This window comes from Talpa occidentalis, unplaced genomic scaffold (assembly GCF_014898055.3).
Source record: "Talpa occidentalis isolate TD23 unplaced genomic scaffold, MPIMG_talOcc4v2.1 talOcc4.13, whole genome shotgun sequence".
NCBI classification, from domain to species: domain Eukaryota; kingdom Metazoa; phylum Chordata; class Mammalia; order Eulipotyphla; family Talpidae; genus Talpa; species Talpa occidentalis.
The window spans coordinates 8,442,816-8,465,728 of NW_023601322.1; the positions used below are offsets into that span (position 1 = coordinate 8,442,816).

Below are 22,913 nucleotides of genomic sequence, written 5' to 3' on the forward strand. Positions count from 1 at the left end.
TGAGGAATCCATGGGGCTACACCTTCATGGTTTCTCTTTCAGAAATGTTTATAGAAAGATTAATATTTATATATTTCTTTATAAACAAATCAGTTTTAAATCTACATTGCTTTGCTTGTTCTACCCATCAGCATTGCTGGGTGGAGGGAAATTTAAAGTAGACATGGAGGAGCTCACTCCCCTAAATTGCAAGCTCTGGTTGGTTTTCTAGCTAGTTTAACAGCCTGCCTTCTTGCAAGTTATCTCCGCCTCCGGCTGCCATTTTGAATGTCTGTTTCACAGGTGCGAGAATGAAAAATCAAGAGCTCCCAACTGTGAGCATAATTATCAGTGTCTCAGAGGCGTCCATCTAGTGTAGTTCTGCTGATCTCAGATCCCACCCCCCTCTGAAAAGCCTGACTCTAATACCCTAAACAGAGAGGGTCGATGAATACACACTGCTAAGGACACTGCCCCCAGAGCTCTTTCTGTCCTTGTCCCACCAAAAGTGCTTTATTTATGATATGATGACTCAACTGCCTAGGATAGAAAGAGCCAACGCCTGTCCTCACCATCTCCAAATTGTATTGAGGAGTTTCATTCCCCAATAAGTAATGAGTAATGGCTCATTACTCATCGGCTATAGAACGAAATCAATGGCTTTGGAAAGAAATGGCTCTAGAAAGAAAACAAAGAATTGAGAAAGACAGAGACTAGGAGACAGCAATGAGTACTAAGTAGAGAGACAGATGTCCAGAATGTAGACAGGCAGAGAGCTGTATTTTTGAACTCAGGGGTAGGCAGTGTGGGGAGAGATCAGGCAGAATGACACAGTGGATATAAGGAACCCCTCAGCAGTGCCTTTCCACCCTGTCCCATGTACCTGTAGCTAGCAGATATTTCTTCCATACTCTGATGAGCCATTGTCTGACACTCTTGGGTTTTAGAATTGTGAGATTTTTCTCTTTTTCATATGTAACTATGGTGGAAGTTTGGGTGAAACCAATACTGATGCAAGATACATTTTTCTGATATAACCAAAATGAATTGCTAGTATTATATCTTTCTTATTTGGGGGTGAAAAAAATTTTAATTGTGTTTATTGAAGTCACATTAATTTACAACATTGTGTGTATTGGGTGTCTTGATTCACAACTCTACAAATATATACTCTCAAACCATGCCCACTACCAAAGCATCAATAATCCTCCACAATAGTCCAGTGAGCTCCCTTGCCACTTTTCCTCCCATCAATACCCCCTCTGATAGCCTCAGTTCTTCAGTCAGATTTCAGTGGTTTGTTTTGGTTTGTTTTTGTCTGTTCATTTTCTTTGCTTTACTCCACATGTAAGTGTAATCATCCAATATTTTCTTTCTCCTTCCAACTTATTTTACTTAAAATAATCCCCTCCAGTTCCATCCATGTTGAGGCAAATTGGAAGAGTTCATCCTTTTTATAGCTGAGTAGTATTCCGTCGTGTATATATGCCACATCTTTATCTACTCATCTACTGTTGGTCTTTAAGATTGTTTCCATTACTGATCTGCTGTAAATAGTGCAGTAATAAACATGGGACTGGTTATATTCCTTTGAATTGGTGTCTTTGTAATCTTTGGATACTTTGGATAGATACCATATGATCTTTGGATCATATAGTAGATCTAATTTTAATGAAATGGAAACCTCCACCCTGTTCTCTATAGAAGGTAGTCTACATCCCCAGGGAGTGAAAAATTTAAATTTATGTCACTATAAAAGTTGGCAACACATCATACAAATTTTAAATAATGAGAAAAGTGCTTTATTCTCTAAGAGGAAAGATTTTAATCAATCAAATATTAATAAAGAATGTGTTTATTGATTTACAGAAAGATTTGAGAATATCATTTCCTCATGATTATGAACAGAAATAATCTCCCCTCATGATTAAAATTCTGAAACATTTTAACACCAATGCATTTATCAAGGAAAAGAATATGACACAAGCAACGCCAGATGATGCAGCCCTGTGTCAGGGTTATGGTCATCCAGCTCAGAGCCCAGCACTGACACTGGGTCAGCAGGCAATCAGTCCTCTAAACACTGACCCCAAAAGGAATGAAAACAGAGACAACAAATTTGATTACCTGGGATAAGCGTGACCTGTGGGAGGTGCGTTCTGAGTAAAGGACTTGGAAGAGCTGCTTCAGACTGCCTCACATTGCCAACAAGAAATTTTTTATTCCATAAACAAATTTTGACAATGAGAAGCCTGGAAGAAGAAGGGGACTTGTCTCTTGGGGCAGGAAGTAGAGGAGAGGTGAGGGACCAGCATGGTGCAGGTGAAGTTAACCTGCTTCTGCCTACAAGAAAAAGTGTTGGCAGAGCTATACCTGGCCATAGAGTGGAGCTGGGAGGACAGTCATAGAGCAGGGCCATCACCAAGACCAGAAATTCACCTCCACAGAACACATATGACCAGTGCCTTGAGTGAGGCTTGTCAGTGGCCTAAGGCAGACACCAAGCACTGAGACTGACGTGTCAGACAATGAAGTCCCAGGCCCTAGAGTCTTGAACACCCAGGTGTTGGGCTTTTGGGACATTGAAATTTAACATGAAGCCAACAGCCTTCCTGACAAGGGTCTCCGTGTGCATCAGGTCCAGTCCCAGACCTGCTCTTGTGACATGTCCATGTTGCCAGAGCTCAGAGGAGAGGAGACAGTGGGGTGCTTAGTGGCCCACAGTGAGGACAGCCTTTCCCACCCTACCCCACCATGCTGGGGATGTAGGAATAACTACAGGTGAGAATTCTCTGAGGATGGGGACGAGGAAGAGACAGAGAGACATGCTTCATGATGATGGCCTAGAAGACTCAATGAGGAAAACGACGATTGACCTCTTGTATATCCACTGGCCACTGCCCCTGGTCCACCTCAGATTCACAAGACAAATACTGACCTCCTGCTCTGTGCAAAATGAGGGCTGGCTGGAGCAGTCTTCCACCCCTGAGCGATCACTCACATCTGCCCTCATGTCCTACTGGGTCCCGAGTGAGGAGCACCTCACGGGACGTCTTCCTTGAGGAAGAAGATGTGAGAGGAGGGCCAGGACACCTTGCCCAGTGACCACCATGATTTCAACTGCTATGGAAATAGGACTGAGTTTCCAAAACACACTCTATGTAAATGCCTTCTCCTGCCACCATGTCAAAGTGTTTTCTGAGTTTCCCCATTCAGCATTCCTTCATCAGGAGGTAGGAACTTAAATAAAGTCAATATCATTCTCAATTTTGTTGACCTTCAGGTCACAGGGGGCTCATTTATGTCCTTGAAAGCTTAGGGTGGTGAAAGATGAAAGAGGGAGGGAGGGCCCTTGAGTACTAATGGACTTAGAAGAAAATCAACTTCAGGGTGAAAGAAAGATCAGGTCAAGCACAGGCCAGTGGCTGGGGGGTGGGAGCAGGGCTGTGATGGAATTGGGTCAGCATTTGACAGCAGCAAACACACAAGTGGCCGTGTCGTGCCAGGGGAGGGTGTAGTGCCACTTTCTTACAGCTCCTGATACTAGACTGTGTGCACCCTTCAGGGAGAGATGACCCGGCCATAGAATAGAATGGTTTGGGTTTTGTTGTGTCTGATGAAAAAGAGAAAAGGGTGATTGGCGTTAAATGTCACCCAGGATGGCAAGGACTTTGTCTCCCCTTCAACCCCACTAGCGGCCACTGCTTCAGAGCCATTTTCATCCACCTCCAGAAAGGTTTTATGAATAACTTTTGACAGGTGTAAGCTGGGATTTGGAGAGATTCCAGAAAGATCCGCCTTCGTTTCATCAAAGATATCCGTGATGCCCATGTCCTGGAGAATAGAATTGAGGTCGTAGCTGTCCTCCAGGGTCAGCTGGGGGAAGGAGACAGCCACGCTTTCTTCTGACATATTCTCTGGGCAGCTCCAGGACATTATCTTCTCATAAGTGATATTCTTTTCAAGCTGTCAGAGGAAGAAATGAGTGTTTAGGGTCAGGTTATGATTCTGTAAAGAATCCCCCAAATACTTTTAAGGACCCACGTCTATTTCAGCAGTAACACTCTTCAAACACTTCCCCTAAGCCTCAAAACACTCTCGTTTCATTAAAACTCTTCCCCACAGGTCTCGTTCCTCTTTAAAAGTCTAAAGACAAGTTGGGCTCCAGGGTTCTGCCAGAGGAGTGTTCCAATCCAGCCAAGCTCGGTTGATTAAGATGAGCGAACCTGGCTAATGCTGAACAACCTTTAGTTCAGACTCCTCGTCCATCAGAGACAATATTGGGGCTCTTGCAAGGGTTGCAAAAATAATGTATATAAAGTATTTAACATAGTTCTGGCACATGATCCATTTTAAATAATGTTTTTTATTGTAATCACTATGCTGGTATTTTTTCCCCATATCCTCTCTCCATCTCTCTCTCTTACCCCACAGGACAATATGTAGCTGAACGTCCCATGTTTATTAATTTCTACCTCACCAGCAAATTATTCCACTATCAGTATCTCCACTTCTGTCCAAGCACAAGCACCCAAAACAGAGTCAGCCAAAGGGTCTCTAACCGAGCTGTAGCAAACTAGTCTGAGAGGGACAGCAGAAGTCAGGGTATTCAGAGTGAAGGAGAAGCTGTAGAAATTCTCAAGTTACTTGGACTCCTTGATCTGTAGGAAAGGGTTGCAGAGGGCTATGAGACTCCAGAGGACAGTCCTACCCACCAAGCAAGGCATTCATTTTAGTTCTAAACAAATGAGAATAAACATCTCACCAAAGTCAATCTTATATACTCTTGAAATCACGCTCTGGCACCATCCTTCCTCGGATGGTACTTGGTAGATGGTGCCATTCTCTGAAGCTCTATCGTGTAATGTTTTTCAGAGCCTGAAAAGGAAGCGTACCTCCTCCAGGCCCTTCAGATTATCTTCAGAGCAAGAAGGCAGCAGGATGAACATGCTGAGCCTGCCCCTAGTGTACTTCATCTCAAGAATCTGGGTCTTCAGCTCCTCTATGAAGCCAAGTCTGAAGGGGCCCTTCAGATGCATCATCTTCACGGTCTTCCTTTCATTCTGTAGTGGACCGGAGAGAAGGTCACAGAACTGATCATGGGCTTGCAAACTCACATGGTCCCCAACCTCCTTGAAAACAGGAGTTTGCTAAGATGGGACGGGAAGGGTCTTCACGAGGAGTGCTGGGCCTAAGAGAGTCCTCTGTCCACAAATCAGCTGGCCCGGGCCTTACTGACACTTTGCCAAGAACTAAAAGGTGCTTCAAGCAACTAAGACCATTTGCTGGTAGACTGGCCATCCAGGTATCAGCTCACGGACAGCCAGCTTTCTCCCTTGTTGCCTGCTTCACCCCTTCCTCAGCCTCACACATCCCATGCCCCTGCTGGCCACACTGTGCCAACTCGGATACATGGTAACCATCTAATATTAAAAACAACACTCCTTCCAGAGGCTTCCAGAGGAAAAGGCACCACCCTAGACACCTTAAATCTCAACCTCAGGACATAAAGGGTATCTTCAACCCACATGTGAGGTTCGCAGTGCTGGAGAGAGTGACACAGCTCACAAGTGCTGGCTGGAGTCTGCCCCTTCCCTTGTCACCCACACTCCAGCCGGGGGGCTTAGCACATGGTTTTTTGTGTGTGGTTTTTTGGGGGGGGGTTTTGTTTGTTTGTTTGTTTGTTTGAGACAAACACTCAAAACTGAATACCAATGCATATACTTGGCTAAGAAAGTGAACATTTTGCACTTCCCTCCTCAGCTAAATGGAAATAGTAACTGTCATAAAATCACTTGGGGGGTCAATGAATGAAAATGTTCTGTGGCACAAAACGGCTCTGTGAACTTCAGGGACCGCTCTCTGTTAATAACAACATATTTTTACCACAAAGGTGAACTACAGCCCAGAGACGTGGTCTTTAGACTGTACACACTGCAAATCACTCTGAGAGGAAGCGAGCGGCTGTTTAGGGAGCCCAGTGAGTACCTCGCTGAGGAAGAAAGGCGCATCGACTGTGTTCTCGCTGTCAAAGTATTTTTCCCACTTGGCCTTGAAGTAAACCGCGTTCACCAGCACCAGCACCGTGGCGTCTGTGATCGTGTCCTTGCTGAAGAGTTCCTTGATTTTACCTTAAAAAACAAGGTGCCAGGGAATACCGTGACTGTGCATTGTGCCAAGTACCCACATGCACAGACTTTTTTTAACGCAGCTTAACATCCTCCAGGTGAGAGTTTGTCTCGTTTGGAAACTCACCCAAGAAGACTAGATCACTCGTGGCCCTGGCTGGGACAAAAGTGGAGGTGAGAATGGACGTGATGGGGGGCCAGGGGGACTCGCTCACTCCACCCTGAAGGATCCAGGTCGGAGACTGTCACTAAGGACATTTCCTTAGATTTTCTCGTCTCTGTGATGGAACTTGTCATCATCAGACATGTCATGCCACGTTGATCTTTTCAAAGATCCCACCACCTGATCATTTTATTCTCTCCTTGAGAAAATGAATTGCATGAACTTTCCATGTCAGGCACTCATCCCAGTAGAGTACGGGGAACTGACGATGAGCCAGAGGCGCGCAGGTGCACAGGGCCAGGATGGAAGCGATCACGGAGGAAATTTCCTTTGCCCTCTCTCATTCCACCCACATCAGCCATAAGAAGTAGACATGATTCCCCTTCTTTACAGGAGAGTAAACCACAGCCAGCGAGCAGGGAGGCGAAGGACCACAAAGCAGCAAGGGGGGCTAAGATTAGGCCAGCCCTGCCCACCCTTGGCTACCTCTGGTGACCAGCAACACCCTTGGGACTTCTCAGTATTACTCCAATCCAACCACTTCTCACCATCTCTGCTGCCCCCACCTGGTCCGAGCCCCCGGCACCTCCTCCTGTTGTGCAGTGATACTCCACTCAGTCAAGTGCACCCCTTCACTCCCTGCCTTCCATTCTCCAGTCAGATCCTCCACCAGTAACACTCTCCCCAGCTTAGACCTCCCTCCCCAGCTTCCCTCTGTCCTTAATTCTTCATATAAGGGAGCATTGAAAATCTGCACATACACATACAGGTGTGCACACACATATATACACACAAACACGCGCGCGCACACACACACAGAGTTTGAAAAATGGTGCCAACTTGGGGCCTCCCCTGGTAGCGCAGGCGGTTGAGCGCAGCACTGTGAAGCTGTCTGCAGCCTCTGCAGCACCGGTTCGATTCCCGGCAGGCCAGGGACATACCCACATGGTGCAGCGGACCTCTCCTGTCTTGCCCACTGCTCCCCTCAGCAGTGTATTTCTTCAGTCTGCCTGTTCTGCTCCCCGCTCTGTCTCTGGTGAATCCTCTCACCCTCCCAAGCATCTGGCTGTACCCCAGTTCTTGTATAAATAAATAAATTTTTAAAAAATGGTGCCAACTTGTTTCCTTAGAAATGGAAAGAACGCCAGTTCAGGCTTCCTTACCTCGGGACTGAGATTCCACCCAGAAGTTAATCGCTTGTCTGGATTTTTCAGTTTCTTTCCGGAAGTCAACACTTTCAATCGTCGTGTGATAAAATTGAATCACGCCTTCTGAGTACTCCTGTTAAATGAGGATAAATAGAAATAGCCCCACAAAGGCATGTCATTGTGCTAATGGTGAGGAGAAGGCTTTCCTGAGAAGCTTCCCAAGAAAGATGTGTGTGATCTCTCTGAGTGGAGGTGTGTGGTTTCTTACCTAACTCCGTCCAGCCCCATCCTAATTCCAGTCCTTATGCTGACAACTGAGAATCCAGAATGTGTCTGTGCACATCCATAGTCACAACAGCACAACCCTCCCGACCACATGTTCTTTTATTTGCACATCCCCTTTGTGGCGATAACGCCCAGTACATGTCCAGGAACTTGAGAGATGCCTTTTTAAATGCTTCTGCTTTTAAGAATTATTAAAAATCCTGCTTAATGGTTACAGAGTTTGTTTGGGATGAGGAAAGGTTTTGGAACGAGGGTGAAGCTTACACAATAGTGTGGATGCAGTCAATGCCACTGAATTGCATTCTTAAAAATGATGCACTATTCAGCAAAAGAAAAAGTAAATGTTATGTTATAGATAATATATTGCAATTATTTATAACAGTGTAATATGCAACATTTTAGTGGGTGGATTGCTCCATAGGTGTCTCAATAAAACCAGTTTTTAAAAATTGCTAGCACGTGAAATCTGATTTCCTACTGAGGGAACAGGCTCATTCTGCTCCAAGTAGGTGAGTTAGTCCCCCCTCCGCACCTGCGCCCCTCAGCCCTGACCAGCTGTGCAGCCTTAACCACTGGCCACGCCCCTCATGGCCATGCTAAGCGTGTGGCGTCCTCTAGTGGCAGCAGGGGACACTGTCGTGCAGCTGCACCTGCATCCTGCACCCGGAATGCAGCTGCTAGGCCAGGAAAGCCAGACACGCAGCTCCACTTATAAGTGAGTAGTTTCTTGGGGGAGGGAGGGTGACCTGATCATGGCACAAAAAGTGATTTCAGAGAAGGGCCTCAGGTGGGGCAGGGGGAAGCAGAAGCATCTAAGAGGCATTACCAGGTGCATCCACCAGGCCCCTGCGCAGGGAGGGGGTCGCGGAAAACTGGGAGGAGGGACCAGAAAGTGTAGGAGGGGAGAGGTGGGTGCTAGACACCCACAGTCCACAGCACATCACCCCGGCTGAGGGCTTGTGTTCTGAGGGCTGCTCTCCTGGCCAGTCACGCCCAACTCACCGGGCAGATGGGGAACTGCTTCTCTCCATAAAGCCTGTTGGCAATACTCAGGGTGCAGTCGGCTCTCATCCTGTCTAACTTGGACAGAAGGTGCCCGAAGTGGCAACTGAGCAGTTCACTCTCGGGGTTTGAAGATTCCTGGCAAAAGAAGAAACAAAATGTGCTTATCAGAAAGTGATCACATTCAAACTAGGTGTCATGTTGCTTCGTGGCCATGGGGGGGCGCAAGCTGACAGAAAGCGGGAGTGGAGGGTGGACAGGTGCCCAGAGAGGGGCAGGGTGCCCACCTGCACACCAGCTCTTCCAGAAAGAATGTGTCTGGGAATTCAGCAATGCGCTCCGTGTTAGGCCTGGTCTTTCTCTATATCCCAAACGATACAAGGAAGAGACTCTTTTTCTCCACGCTCCTCCTCAGCCTTCTAAGGGAGGGACCCCACAGCCTGGAGGACAGCTGTCCTGCTCCTGATGGGCGAGGACAGAGAGCAGCTGAGTGTGTCCGCATGAAGGTTTCAGCATGAAATAGGACAGGCAGAGTCGGGGGAGAGACCAGGGACCCCACAGCTGATTCCTCCATTCTGGGGAGTGCCCTGCAAGTGCGGGTGGCCCTAACAGCCATGCTCTGAATGTCTTCAGCAGCAGCAGAAGGTTCTAGATCTCGCTCTTTTGGAAACCAGAGGGCATTATCAGACCCTGTCGGAAAACAACAGCGGTCCTGTGGGATTATCGCTGTGTGGTTGCTGCTGACAGCAGGATCTGACATCAGGGACTAGCAACTTGGCCAGCACAGCGCAGCCAGGCGAGTGGCTGGTCAGGCAGAGGCAGGAGTTCACGGGGCTCACCTGCACCACTGGAGACCCTGCCACTGCTTTCTGCCCCTCCAGGGAGCTGTCGGCCAACATTCCTTGCGTTCTGCTTTTCAAACAGGGATCATGTTCTTCGCTCTCATTCTGGGAAAATTCATTAAAGTGCAGCACCTGTGAAATGACAGCAGGGGGACTTTCAGGCCAAGTGAAATCTGAAAAGCTTCATGACGTGACAGAGACAGAACAACCAGCAGTGTTGGGGTGTGACCTGGGGCGTGATGTGGAAGGGAGATGTCCCCCCAAGACTGCGTGTACAAATGAATGCCACCAAACCAAGAGACAGTCGAGGTGCCCACAGCCACGTATGGCAACTGAGCGCTTCTCAGGTGACAGTGCAAAATGCACCAGATATTGAAGAATTAATATGAAAAAAAGGCAAAATATCTTACTCAAATTGAATGGACTACAGGTGGATGTAATATGTGAGGTGGACTAGATTAAACAAAAAATATTATCAAAATGAGCTTCACATTTCTTTTTATTTTCTTCTTACTCAAAAGAAATTTTAATTGTACACATAATTCAAATAATATTTGTATTAGTGCTGTTCTAGAACCTCCACCCAATCAAGTGATTGAGGAAAGCAAAGGACAAGTTATCCAGAGCATTTCAGGAAGGTGGGGGACAGTGCAGAAAGATGGGGGACAGTGCAGAAATGTGGGGGACAGTGCAGTGGAGCAAGGAGCTGGCAAAGAGGATGAGGGTCTGGCTGAGCAGGGGGTCCTGAGCTCACCTGGTCGATCTGCTGTGCGCTGTCGCTCCTGGCCCCCAGGCGGACCATGGCGATGGCAGCAGACAGGCTCAGAGGGCTGTAGAAGACGTTTTTATGACAGTGACTTTTGCTTATTTCTTGGAAAAAATCAAAACAAAACTTGGTGTTTGCTGCCACCAGAGACTCCATTGTGAACGTGATGACAGCCTAAACCCAAAACAGAGAGAGAGAAAAAGTGATGATCGGAAAAGACGAGGCAAATGCTATTAAACACTGGAAAAGTCAGGTCCCCTGGGCTGGTTGATGCTATTGATGTTGATAGAGATACAGATAGAGACCTACTTTCGTACAGCAGTGAGAACTCATTTCTTAAGGTCGCTGTAATAAATCACTGCAAGTCTAACAACAGGGATTATTCTTCCACAGTTCTCAAGGCCAGATGTCCAAACTCAAGGTGTGAGCAGAATTGGCTCATCTGGAGGCTCTTCAGGAGAAGCTGACACTGCCTGTCTCCCCACTTCTGATGGAAGCCCACAAGGTTTGCATTCCTCTTGTACAGGTACCCTCTGCTCTCTGCCTCCATCCTCACAGGCGTGGTATCTCTGTGTGTCTGTGTCTGTGTGTGTCTGTGTGTGTCCAAATTTCCTTCCTCTTATAAAGACACTAGACATTGGATTAGAATTCACCTAATCCACTATGACCTCATCTTCACTTGATGACATCTGCAAGGACCTTCTTTCCAAATAAGGTCACATTCACAGGTATCAGGGACTAGGACTGACACCTTTTGAGGGCACAATTCCACCCACTTTGTGGTAGAGCCTCCCCTATTCAGATAAGATAAAGTCACAGGCTATCATTTCCCCAGGGTCAAGTTAACTCCAAGGAAGCCTCATAGCACCTCCTCGGCTTCCTCACAGACCATACAGAGACTCAATGACTGAGGCACTGCCCGGCAGATTGCCATGGGCATGTTCTCTGAGAACATTTTCATCTTCTGACCCTCCCGGTACAACCAACAAGATTTGGGGCCCTTCAGTCAGCCACTGAGTGTGTTCAAGAGATCATAGATCTTGAAAGATGTTGGGGGCTTAGAAGTCATCAGTTTTAACACCTTCTCCTGACAGTCTTGAACAACAGGAGCTAGAAAACCGGTGACCCTTTAGGAGAACTCCTTGCCCTCACCCATGAGATAATCATCTATTCTAGAAAAATCAGGAGACTCTCATGTGCATCTTACCTTGGACCTCACCCTTGCAGATGAAAAGCCTTGTCTCTAGTTCCTTTGTCAACAGGTCCATCTTTGCACGATGGACGTGTAAGCCACAAACACATTATTGTGTTTTCACCATCAGACAGGTGGCAGATGGGAGGCTCTAAGGTCTAAATACTGCAGTGAATTGAATGTTGTACATTGGTTTTAGTTTCTTCCCAGTTGAACATAAACCTCTTTAGATGACAAAACCGAACTCAAAAAGATAACATTAGATAATTTTTTTAAATGTCCCAAATATTTGTTTTGCTAATGTTGGCCTTAATCCTACCTCCTCAAGGTACATATCACCACTGCCTTTTTACAGAAGAGAAAACAGGAATCCGGTCACATGTACTGGGCCCAGACTCTTTCCACTGAACCTACTGTTTCTGTGAAGGTGCCTCTCAAGGTTGTACAGGCTGGCCAAACACGTCCGCTGTGCTCAGTGCTCTCCCCGTTCAGCTCACGACCCGTTTATATCAGCACAAGTTTTTGTGCCAAGAATGTATGTGTATCCTGTTTGTCATTTTGTGCCAGCAACGCTGAATTCAGGTGAATGTTTTCCAAGAAACTTCTGTCCTGGGCGTTTCTGGAAATTCAGTAACATCTCACACCTCAGCAAGTGACACTTGAAAAATGTCTTCACATCCAACACGTTTGCTCAATGACAATAGCTCGTGTTAACCACTTAGGAATCAGTCTACTAAGCAAGCAGAGAAATCAAGTAAATTAAGGAAGGTCTGAGTGGAGAGGATTTTGCAGCCTTTTATCAAACCACAAACTTTTGGGTAAGGGGTAGTGTAATATTTTTAAAGCCTTAGTTGTATAACCAAGGTTGATATTTGACCAAAATCTTTGGCATCAAAGAAGAGGATAGACATTCCGGCGTTGCGCCCTGCTATGGAAAGATGACTAGAGGCCAACAACCTTAAAGGATAAGAAGGGATTTGGATGCAAAGACAATGGCCCCAACCTGACACAACCTAGCTCCCAAACACTGCAGAGTTAGTCACCTAGTCACCCCCTCGCGGATGGTGGAACCGTGATGGTGGAACAGCAGTGAGTTGGACAATGTGAACTAATAAATTGACTCTTCAAAAAGCACAGGATCCATGATTTGAAATGTTTGTCCATTTCTATGGTATGAAAATCCACACAATGGTCAGTTTCAAACTACCAACAAGATATCATTGCAGCAACGTCTGGGAAAACATGAGCAGAATCAGCTCTCATGAGCTGATAGTAACTGGCTCCTGAGCTCCGTGAGACCCAGGCATGAGAATGAGAGAAGTTTCTAGGAAACAGACATGTTTAGTTTCTCAATCTGGGTGTTGGTTGCAAATTACCTTTATTTCTTATGCATATTTAGAAATGCTTACATAGGTGCTCACGTGTTTATCTATAAGTATGTAATTTTTATATATGTATACGTGTGTATATCTTATATATGTGTGAAAATATATAACATGTGAAGTTTGATTTCAAAATGTGCTATTGCTGTGTTACTTTTAAGGCTTGACGAGTTGGTTTGTGTTTAATGCAAGAACCAAGATTATACCGAAAAAAAGAAGAGTAACTTCTCACAATGAAATTTAGCCAGATGCAATTAGGAAACCGTCCCAAGCATGAACAGGAGCTACTTTAATCTACTCTGGAAAACACCCACCACCTGAGAAGTCACTGCATTTAAGTCAAAAGGCTGATTGCTGACATAGGCTGCCTCTTAATAAGCTACAACTCGAAAAACTTGTCCATAATTTACTTCCATCGTCATTATTGTCAGACTTGCAATAATCTTTTAAAAGAATGAGTTCCCTCAAAACTCGACTCAGCTCAAGGAATCAGTGCCACCTCTACCCACCATGAGTTTTCTAATAAGCTGCCATTTCATTTGAGTCCATGAGGTTCCTGGCAGTTTACAAACACAAACTCTCATTCTCAAAAAATCTTGTAAGTTAGAAATTGTCACCATTTGACATCCAACCATGAAGTGACAAACCCAGTGTGCAAATCAGTGAATTTGCTCTGGTTTCCAAGCCAACTTCTCTCCTCCTCCCTACGACAGGCTGGTCTGGAGCAGACAATGATGGTGCCCTACAAGGCCAGGTCCTGAGTGCCAGAAGACACCTCCTGCAGCTACCAGTTACTCTGACCCTGACCATGACCATAGCTGCAGAAAGATCCTCTCTGCAATCCAGCAACCAACAGCCCCCTGATCTGCTCTCCGACAAGGACATCCCGAGCAGTAGTGTGTCTGCCCAGGCTCCTGTGATCTCCTTGGGAATTGCTTCTCTAGACTGAACATTGGCTCAAAAATCTTCACATTGCCTTGAAATCTACACAAAAGTATCATATGTTTAGATTGGAGTTTCAAGATTGCAAATACCTTCTCCCAAATTGGGAATGACCCAGAATCACTTCCTACTGACAATAGTAATCTAGGAAAGAACTAATAAGCAATTTTTATTCAGGGAAAACTCACTTTGATAGCAATTAAAATATTGCCACATTTTTGCCTCTAATACTGTCCGAGTAAGAGAGTTATTATTTAACTCCTAAGGAAGTGAAAGAATTTGATTCTCAAATTCAAATTTATTAACATATGGTAGACTCTAGTGTATTTACCTCATTATTAATCTGTCATCTTTATAATAATTTGAATTTTACTCTACAATTGACAAAGGAAGTCCTTCAGTTCCCAGTGGGTTTTCTTACATGCTGCACTCACAGCATGTAAGAACATATACATACAAATGCATGTTACCAATATAAACACAAGTCCATATTTCTATGTCCCTTATCATTCTGTCTGAAAGATAATTGTTTTTTATATTTCCATCCTTGCTTTCTAACACAATTCTCTCAAATGTGTGTTTCCCATTCTTGTTCATCTTTGTATCCTATTTGTGAAGATAACAGTGGTGGCACCTAAGAAATAGTGCTTACTAAGATTTTAGGGATTTATTTATTATCTGCCCATTTTCATTGTAAGTAATTCTAATGTTTGAAATATTAGAAAACTATTCACTATTTCATATTAACTCTGTCTACATCCTACAGGCAGTTGTAATCAATAGAAATGTCACATTACAGAATCATTTTTGATCAATTTTCTACTATATTAGAAATAGTTCACTTGATAAACACAGTTTCTTTTATAGCATAAATGTAAAAGTTGACACTAGATAGATTTTCTAAAAACCCACATTCTTTCCTATATAGTAGGGAGAAAAAAATTATATCCCCAAATATTTCACACGTTATCATTTCCATAAAGATATTAATAACCCAGGAATGAAACTCCAGATTATACAGATAGATGCTATTCGAATAAATATGCAAACCTAGTTATTACTAACTAAATGATAAACAATATAAAAGCAAGGACTCTTATAAAAGATGTCATCAAAAGCATTTCCAACTTACCTTGCAAAAGAGAAATGTAAGCTCCTGTTATTTAAAATACAGAGACTCAAATATTGCAGCATTTTATATTTCATAAATAACAAAAATGAGAAACAATCTGTCAAGTATACAAAGAATAAAATAATATTAAAATGCCCACATTTTTAAAAAATGTATTAGGTACATCAGAACCCATCTGCTTGGGAGCTGAGAAGGTGATAGATGTTGTAAATATATCCTAGCAATATATCCTACTCACAGCATCATAAAACAATTTGCTCTTCTTTAAAAGACATTAGATTGAATAAAAATAGCATAACCTTCGGTTTCAATGAAATCTTCTTTTGGGTTCCTATTATTGAAAGCAATTTTCTAATGCAGTGCTCATTGTTCAAAATGCTATTAGGCAATGCGATTATTTACCTTCTTGCCTGCACAGTTGATGCTGACAGCTGGCCAGGTAAGTCAATCCACGCCCGTCAGGAATGGGGATATATGTGCTCTGCCCCTCCCACAGCGCTGCTTTCCCAAGTGCCATTTTGGAATCCAGGGTAAATTAATTGATTGAAGGGGGGGGAGAATGAGAGAGAGGGGATGTGTGAAATATCTGTCTTTGAACAAAGTTCCTTGCACTGTGCGTTCAGCTAAATTAAATGTTTAGCTGCCTGTTCACAATTTCTTTGCTCTTTCTTTGCTCCTGTAGTGAGTCCTCATAATATTAGACCCACCCCTTGGAGCCTAAGTCCCTGCACTACATAAATGCAGAAGCAGGGATCTATTTTCTATTTTCCTTCAGATACCCCTTGTCTTGCTTGAATCTATTTTCCTTCAGATACCCCTTGTCACACGTGAATGTTTATGTTCTAAACCTTTTAAAACACATTACCCGGGACTTGCAAAATGCACTTTTAGCTACTTTCAAAGCTGCTTTTTTCTACAGCAGCCATGCGGTGGGGATTACAATTTAACCTGTCTACTAGAATAGCTAAACACCACCCTGAGGAGAGACTATATTAAGGAGACCTCCTAACAGAGCGACAGGGGTGAGGGATGAAAGAACTTTCTAGAAGAGGACTAATAGCTAGAAACCAAGAAATGGACCCACTGTGTACCAAAATCTTCAGATTCTGGCAATTTCACTTCCTATGCTGTGCGAAGAGCTACCCATGTGACCTGCTAATCTACTCATCCTATTTATTTCCTCAAGAGATTTGAGTCTCAGAAACCCCCTCACCCCACTTTCTTCCTTTCCCTTCCCCCCTTTCTTACTTGGGCTTCTGAAAAAAAATTTCAGGGGGTAAATATATCCCACAATTGAAAAAAAAAAAAAGCTTGAAAACTGGGCCAACAGCTTGTGATGTTCCTTTCAGTTCTGACTTTCTACAACCCTGATTTGTTCATGACATAAGCAGGGGGTCAGGGAAGAGGGCCAAAGGGTTCCCGCAGGAGAGTTAGGAAGAGCAACCGCTTTGGGAATTGACAAGTTGATAGGGACAAAATCCAGAGTCCTCTCTGGCCTTGTTCCTTTTTTGACACCTTGTTTTCCTTTCTAGTGTCTTCTCAGACAATATTATCTGGCCTCCAACCCACAAAGATGATTATATTAGATACAGGGAAATTCAGACGACACCTTTATGGAGAATATAACGCACTTACATGTGGCATACATAGATCTCTACTTAATACAGACAATATAAGCTACATATGCAGCTAGTCTGTAAATGAAGCAAGAACCATTTTTATAAGCCAGATATCATCCAATGGAAATCAGCAACCAGCATGGAGCAAGTCTCTTAAATCTCACTAGTAAACACAGAAACAAATATGCTATTCACGTCTTCTACCTCAATTTGGAAATGTTATGGTTTTTTTCCTCTAAAAGCTTCAACAAAATTCTAAGAACCATCATTTTTTGGTTGTGTTTGGTCATTTGGTTATAATGAGAGAAGGGTGGGAAATTTTAACATGTGAATCAGTTGACACGTCACACCAATTGATCAGTAACTACTTCAGGCAGTGACGGGCCCCTGTGGTCTTTCCAAAGGGCACACGTTGCCTTTATTTTTTTTTTTTTTTTTTTTTTTTTTTAAATATTAACACGTTGCCTTTAGAACAGGACGATCTCCTGTCACGTGTGTTATTGTTGGCTGTTGGTGCTCAGATTGCATTGGGCGATACAAAACTCATCTGAATATCTCTAATCTGGGGTTGCATCTGTTTATCCTGTCAAATTATTCAACAAAGATCTGGCTCCAAGATGACTGTACCAACAAGCTTACAAATTTGGTGTGGTATGACTGTTCAGTGGGAGTGCTGGAATCCTCCACTAAATGGTTCCATCTTGATAAATCAACAAAGAGAACCTGAGAATTCACTGAGCGTCCCCTGTCCCCCGAGTCCCACTTGAAACCGTCCATACTCCCTTGTTTGAGTTCAAGGGAGACGTGTGCCAAGTCCCAAATGGCAGAGGATATGATCTGTGAAGCCCTGTATGTTCACTATCTGGTCCTTTACCAAAAACTGTGCTGAATCTTGCTTTGAATGATGAAACATCAGGATTTTTAAAGTCTATGACGTTTTTACATCCTTAGACATAAAACCTCCCCTCTCATACAACAAATGTTATAATACATTGATACCAAATACAGTTTCTTAATTGGAAAATAGGCATTCTGGTTTGACCTCAACCTCATCAAAACACTAATCCCCTGGAGTACTGCAGTAAAATAACAACCCAGACTTTCACTTGGTGAATATGGAGTACACAGCTCGTTTCAGGGCCAGGGACACAAAGACTCTGATGACTACACCTGGACAGGAAATCCTACACTGCCAAAACACTAAAATGTCAATTAAAAAAAGAATATGGTTTTCTGCCACCTAGCACAAGAGAAGCTTCCAGAATGGATTTCATCAATCAACATTTATGGAGGACTTAGCTAATACATCTAAGGCTCTTAGACTCATTCAGTCCTTCCAGGGAGCCCCAGAGAGCAGCATCCCAAGTTGACAAATGAGAAAACCGGACCCACAGCCCTGGGTAGGCTGCTGTTAGTCAAATCTCTGGGAAGGAGCAGGACCATCACTTCAGCTCCATCCTCACTTTCTGAGCCAAGAATAAAGAACTGACCCCAACAAAGATCCGCAACACAGTTTCAATCCCAGGCCCGCCAGGCCCCAGCTGCACCTGCATGGACAACAGGTCATCTACCTCCCACCACATACCTGGAAGCCCCTGAGGACCTAGCCCAGCGGAGGCCTGTCTCTGATGAAGTCGATGCAATATCACACAGCAGAGGGAACAGCCCAGTGACACAGCTGAGTCCCACAGCCTGCAAGTACTGGTGGAGAGGTGTTGGCTTTTAAATGCCCATGAATCAGAATGAACCTATAAGACAGGGAAGGGGAAAAGACATACACTTATAGTCATTAAGCCAATGAATTTTAAATTAAAGTAATTATCTTGAAGTCTATGTTATCACTTTTAGAACAGAGTGTTCCACTCACACTGCCTCTTTGCCAGATGTTCCGCAGCTGCTACGTCCTGGAAGCCTTTCTGAAGGGCTGCTGGGAAGGCCCAGACCTCCTGTCCCTGGCCCTTGTTCTTCTGCAGCTACTTATAGACCCCAGAGCACTGTGAAATACGTCAGTTCAGAGTTCAAGGCGGGAAGACACCCAAGCCCAGAGGAATGTCTCCGTGACCTGTCTCAACCCACTCCCAGCAGAAGGGCTGAGCGGTGGCAGCGCTGACGAGCTGGAGGCAAGGACAAAGCAGAGCGTCACTGAGCCAGAAAAGGCAGGAGCCTTGTCGTGAACAACTTTTTTATGGCTCCAAGGCCTCCCAGTTATGACAGCACCCCACAGGCACCCACAGCTGCTATGAGACAAAGCCTGGCAAATGAACAAATTCTCTCCCCTCTTATCACCCTGATTCTTCCTTCTCCTCATCTCGTCTTCCTTGTCTACTTCCCAGCCCTCAGTGCCCCCACACAATCACCACCCCACTTCCCCGTCTCTCGCTCCCTCTCTCTCTCTCCCTGGATTTCATTCACTTGCAAAACTCACTAGATGTCACGTATCATCACAGCACAAAATTGGTTCTTTTTCAAAACTAGGTTCCGGTTTTATTAAGGAGACTAACACATCCGTGGAGGGTTTTGAAGAGATGTAGACGTTAGTTAGCTCGCGCTGCTGCCCGAACACCAAGCTCCGTCATTGAATTTCCGTAGAGGAGCTGCTGGTCATCAAGTAATTTCAGCAGCAGACTCTCGACCCTCCCTGGGTGGGGACTGCGAAACCTAGCTTGACACACACTGTCTGTCGTCACGAGAAAGGAGACCTTACCCCAAGACAGATGAAAACCCTAGATCTGCAGAATGCTTAAATGGTGAAATCCTAACCAACCAACCAGAGAATCAAGAAGCTTAAAGGGCGTGAAAGTAGCATATAACTTGCAAATATGACATGGAGTTCTACAGGGATCAGATTTAACCCACAGAATAATAGCATAACTGAAACGATAACCATAAAACTAATCAAAGTTTTGAATTAGGACAATGGTCAGAAATTTTAGACAGTACAATATAAATGAATTTTAATTCATATACATCATTTGAGAAAGTCAATAATATAAATTTAATATATAAATGTAATAATATATAATATATACATATAATACATAATAAAGTATGAATTTAATAATATAAAATAATTAGTAAATTTCATAAGAAGTCCTTTTAAGAACTAGGTGAATGTGCCATAAATTACTCATCCATCCCCTGATTAATTAAACATCTGGATGGTTTTCAATTTATATACATAGCGCGATTAAAATTCTTTGATTTGAGCCTTTTTAGCTGACTCTCAGATGGCCTCTCCAGCAACCATATCCAGGTGTTGACTTAATGGATAAAACTCCTGGATATTTTGAAGATTGAGCCCATCCTGCCACTGTACCCCGAGAAACCACCCCAGGAGTGCAGAGAGGGGCTGCCTGCCCACCCTGGTATTTACTGTCTGTTTTCTCCCCTGAAACCTGGTAACCAACCCTGCCCTCTCCTCAGAAGGTCCTTGGGAGAGGAATGAAAAAGACCAGCACTGTCGGCATCACCTGGAGCTAACACTGGTCGCGTGCGCGAACCTGTGCGTGATTCCTCCTTCAGCCACTGTCTCCCCCTGGGGTGGGGCGGGGTGGGGTGTGATCACCTAATTTTCCGATTATTCTCCAGGGAACACCAAAGACAAGTCAGAACCTACCTTTCTTGTATTTTTCCTTGTGGCTCTGTAACCCTGTTGCAATTCTGAGCCTGGGCGCCAGCGATGGTCCACACGGCCTGTGCGGTGGCAAAACCTGAGAATCTGGCTGTCGTAGGGCACACAATTAGTCTCAACAACAGCGGTGAGGTTACCCACATGGCTGGATTCTGTGGCTAATCCATGCCAGGTGTCCCCCCTACTCCTTGAGGGTCTCTGAGAGGGATCACCCTCAACCCCAGTGCGCTTGGGAGAATGCAACTCGCTTTAGAAAGGCCCTGCGCCAGATGTCGGTGGGAGCACCACTCAGAATGCCAGGGTTTTACAGGCATTTTCTTTGGAAGCCAAGGGAAGCATCTGGTGAGTGCCGGGAAAGGATGGAGATGACAGACATTCGTTCCTGACACCATCCAGGCAAGAAAACCAAGTCTCGGGCACCCTCCATGCCCCTCCTGCTGCCCCCCACTCTGCACACCCACCCTCCCTGGCCTGCTCAGTGCCTGCTAATGCTTCCTCAGCTTTTGGAAATGCCTGAACATCTGTGCATGCTTCTTTATCTTGTCTTTTTCCTTTCCTTTTCTTTTTTAGAGCATTTTTAGGTTTACTGGAAAATTACCCAGAAGGATAGAGAGTGAGTCTTCTTTCCTTCCTCCTTATTGGCGCTGATGAGCCTTGGAAAAGCCTTGGCTGTGACTGCTGATGGGAGCCCTTGAAAAGAGCCAGAGCAACCAATTCGGAGAGAACAACCCTGGCAGATGTGGGGAGAATGGCTGCTGGTCGCAGGTGAGTGTCCATGGTTTAAATATTGGTCAGAATTAAAGAGGGTGGATCTCCCTGGTGCTACAAGGGGTTAAGATGCAGCCTATCCAGCTGTCTGCAGCCACTGCAGCAAGAGTTCCATCCCCAGCCAGGGAACTGAACCACATGGCAAAGCAGACCTCTCCTGTCTCACCCGCTGCACCCCTCAGCAGTGTACTTCAGTCAGTCTGCCTGTTCTGTTCCCCACTCTGTCGCTGGTGAATCCTCTCACACCCCCCCCCCCATGACTGTGCCCCAGTTCTTGTATGCATAAATAAATAAATCTTTAAGGGGGAAATTTCAAGGATTCACTCTTATGATATGTAATCAAGTTGCCCTGGATTTTTGAGGAAAGAGTAGAGAACCATGTGCCAGGTCAGGGCATTTGCCTCATTTTCTTTGTCTCAAGTGAATTTTCTCACTTTAGATAGTGTGAGGTCCACAGAAACATCCAAAAAAAATCTACAGGCACATGCATAGGACTCCCAAAACAGAAAATAATGGTATCGGTATCAGTTGAGTCTAAACCTCATGTGCAAACTTAAGGAAAATATGGCTATTTGCAGAAAAAAATCTCTGAATGATTTCCTCATTGTGTAACATTGACCTAGTTAATAAAATTTTTTAAGTCAGTTTCTTTGCCAAAACTTACTGAACCTTCCGGTTTCTTCAAAACCAAATACTGAAAGAAATGAAGAAAGTGGACCCTCGATATATGTCAACTCTAAATTTTGATGCCTCTAAAAATGGGTCTAAAAGGGAAACTTAAGATGACAAAGAAGAGGGCCATGAATCAAAACTGGTGGGAAAGGGATCAGGGAAGGTGACACCTCTGTTTGTCCTTCATGACAAGGGCTTTGCTGAAGTCAAGATGCATTTGTCCTCTGCTGGAAAATTCAAATCTAATCAAAATAAGAAATTCCATTAAGTGTGGCTTGTATCATTTTTAAGTCTTTATTTATCTATAAATCACCTTATGATTGACATATGCAACCATTGTACAGAGTGTTCAACTTGATGAACTTGGAGATAAGTCTACACTCATGAAACCATCAGCACAATCTACACCATGAAGAGCTCCATCACCTCCTCTCTACTTATTATGCCTCAATTTGTTCTCAGTAGACTCTCGGTGACTCAGTAATTCACTACTTTCTTTCCTAAAGGCAAACCAACTACTCTATAATCGCCATGTAATTTTACTGGGAATGGACATCAGAATGTACATTCTTCTCTCATTTCTTCAAGTTTTACTTGATTCTGGCTTTAGTCTTCTTGGGATTTTCCTTATGATTATACAACATTCACTTTTGGTTAATGAGTTGCCTTTGTTATACATGGTGCTTTAAAATATGAGCTAATCAGCAAGTCTATTTGTAGATGTCCATGTTTCTTTAAATATATTTTCCTTTAATGAGATTTCCTGGTTACAAAGGAGCCAAAAACATTTTAGTTCTTTTGAGCTACAATCCCTTTTAATGTCTTAGAGCAAAACAGAATACATTTTTTGGAATTTTTCAAATGTGCTTCCTCACCTTTGAACCCTAATTTCTGTCCTCACAGTCCTACGGCTTCCATCGTACCCTTTCGATCTTTTCTTAATGGTCAAAATTAAATCCAGATTATTGATTCTCCTTTAATTCATTCATTCATTACACTATCATTATCACTGTGATGCAATGATAACATTAAGATTTGTCTCTTAAAAGAGCAATTTATTCTCAAGGACAACAGAAAAGATTTGTCTGTAAAAGATTATTTTATTCTCAAGGACAATAGAAAATATGTCAGTTGTCCCTGCACCATTTGCTGAAAATCTATTCTTTCCCCCATTGAATTGTCATGACATTCTTATCAAAAAACAATTGACTGTGTTGTAAGAGCTTATTTCTGGAATCTCGATTCTATTCCATTGAGATACA

General features: G+C 44.0%; 1 protein-coding gene across 4 annotated transcripts; it reads right to left on the reverse strand.

Annotated features, from left to right (window-relative positions):
- Positions 1-1,850: 1,850 nt before the first annotated feature.
- On the reverse strand, positions 1,851-18,517 carry SERPINB12 (serpin family B member 12). 4 transcript variants are annotated; one of them, XM_037508432.2, is made up of 10 exons: positions 18,448-18,517; positions 18,166-18,328; positions 15,364-15,459; positions 10,302-10,487; positions 9,545-9,679; positions 8,706-8,843; positions 7,434-7,551; positions 5,968-6,110; positions 4,875-5,042; positions 1,851-3,945 (listed from the first exon to the last, which is right to left on the reverse strand). In XM_037508432.2, exons 4-10 carry the CDS (start codon positions 10,467-10,469, stop codon positions 3,541-3,543), a joined length of 1,275 nt encoding a protein of 424 aa, XP_037364329.1. In that variant the 5' UTR covers positions 10,470-10,487; positions 15,364-15,459; positions 18,166-18,328; positions 18,448-18,517; the 3' UTR covers positions 1,851-3,540. The 4 variants fall into 4 exon arrangements, with proteins under 4 accessions (XP_037364329.1, XP_037364328.1, XP_037364330.1 ...); XM_037508431.2 differs by lacking the exon at positions 15,364-15,459; XM_037508433.2 differs by lacking the exons at positions 15,364-15,459; positions 18,448-18,517 and having other exon boundaries at positions 18,166-18,343.
- Between the last annotated feature and the right edge of the window lie 4,396 nt (positions 18,518-22,913).

Bases quoted from the DNA above. Each gene is read 5' to 3' on its own strand.
- SERPINB12 (XM_037508430.2), bottom strand. From the start codon at position 10,646: ATGAGTTCTCACTGCTGTACGAAA. The intron at 10,488-10,622 runs GTAGGTCTCTAT...TTTTGGGTTTAG, and splicing joins GTTCTCACTGCTGTACGAAA to GCTGTCATCACGTTCACAAT. The intron at 7,552-8,705 runs GTGAGTTGGGCG...CTCATTTAACAG, and splicing joins AGCAGTTCCCCATCTGCCCG to GAGTACTCAGAAGGCGTGAT.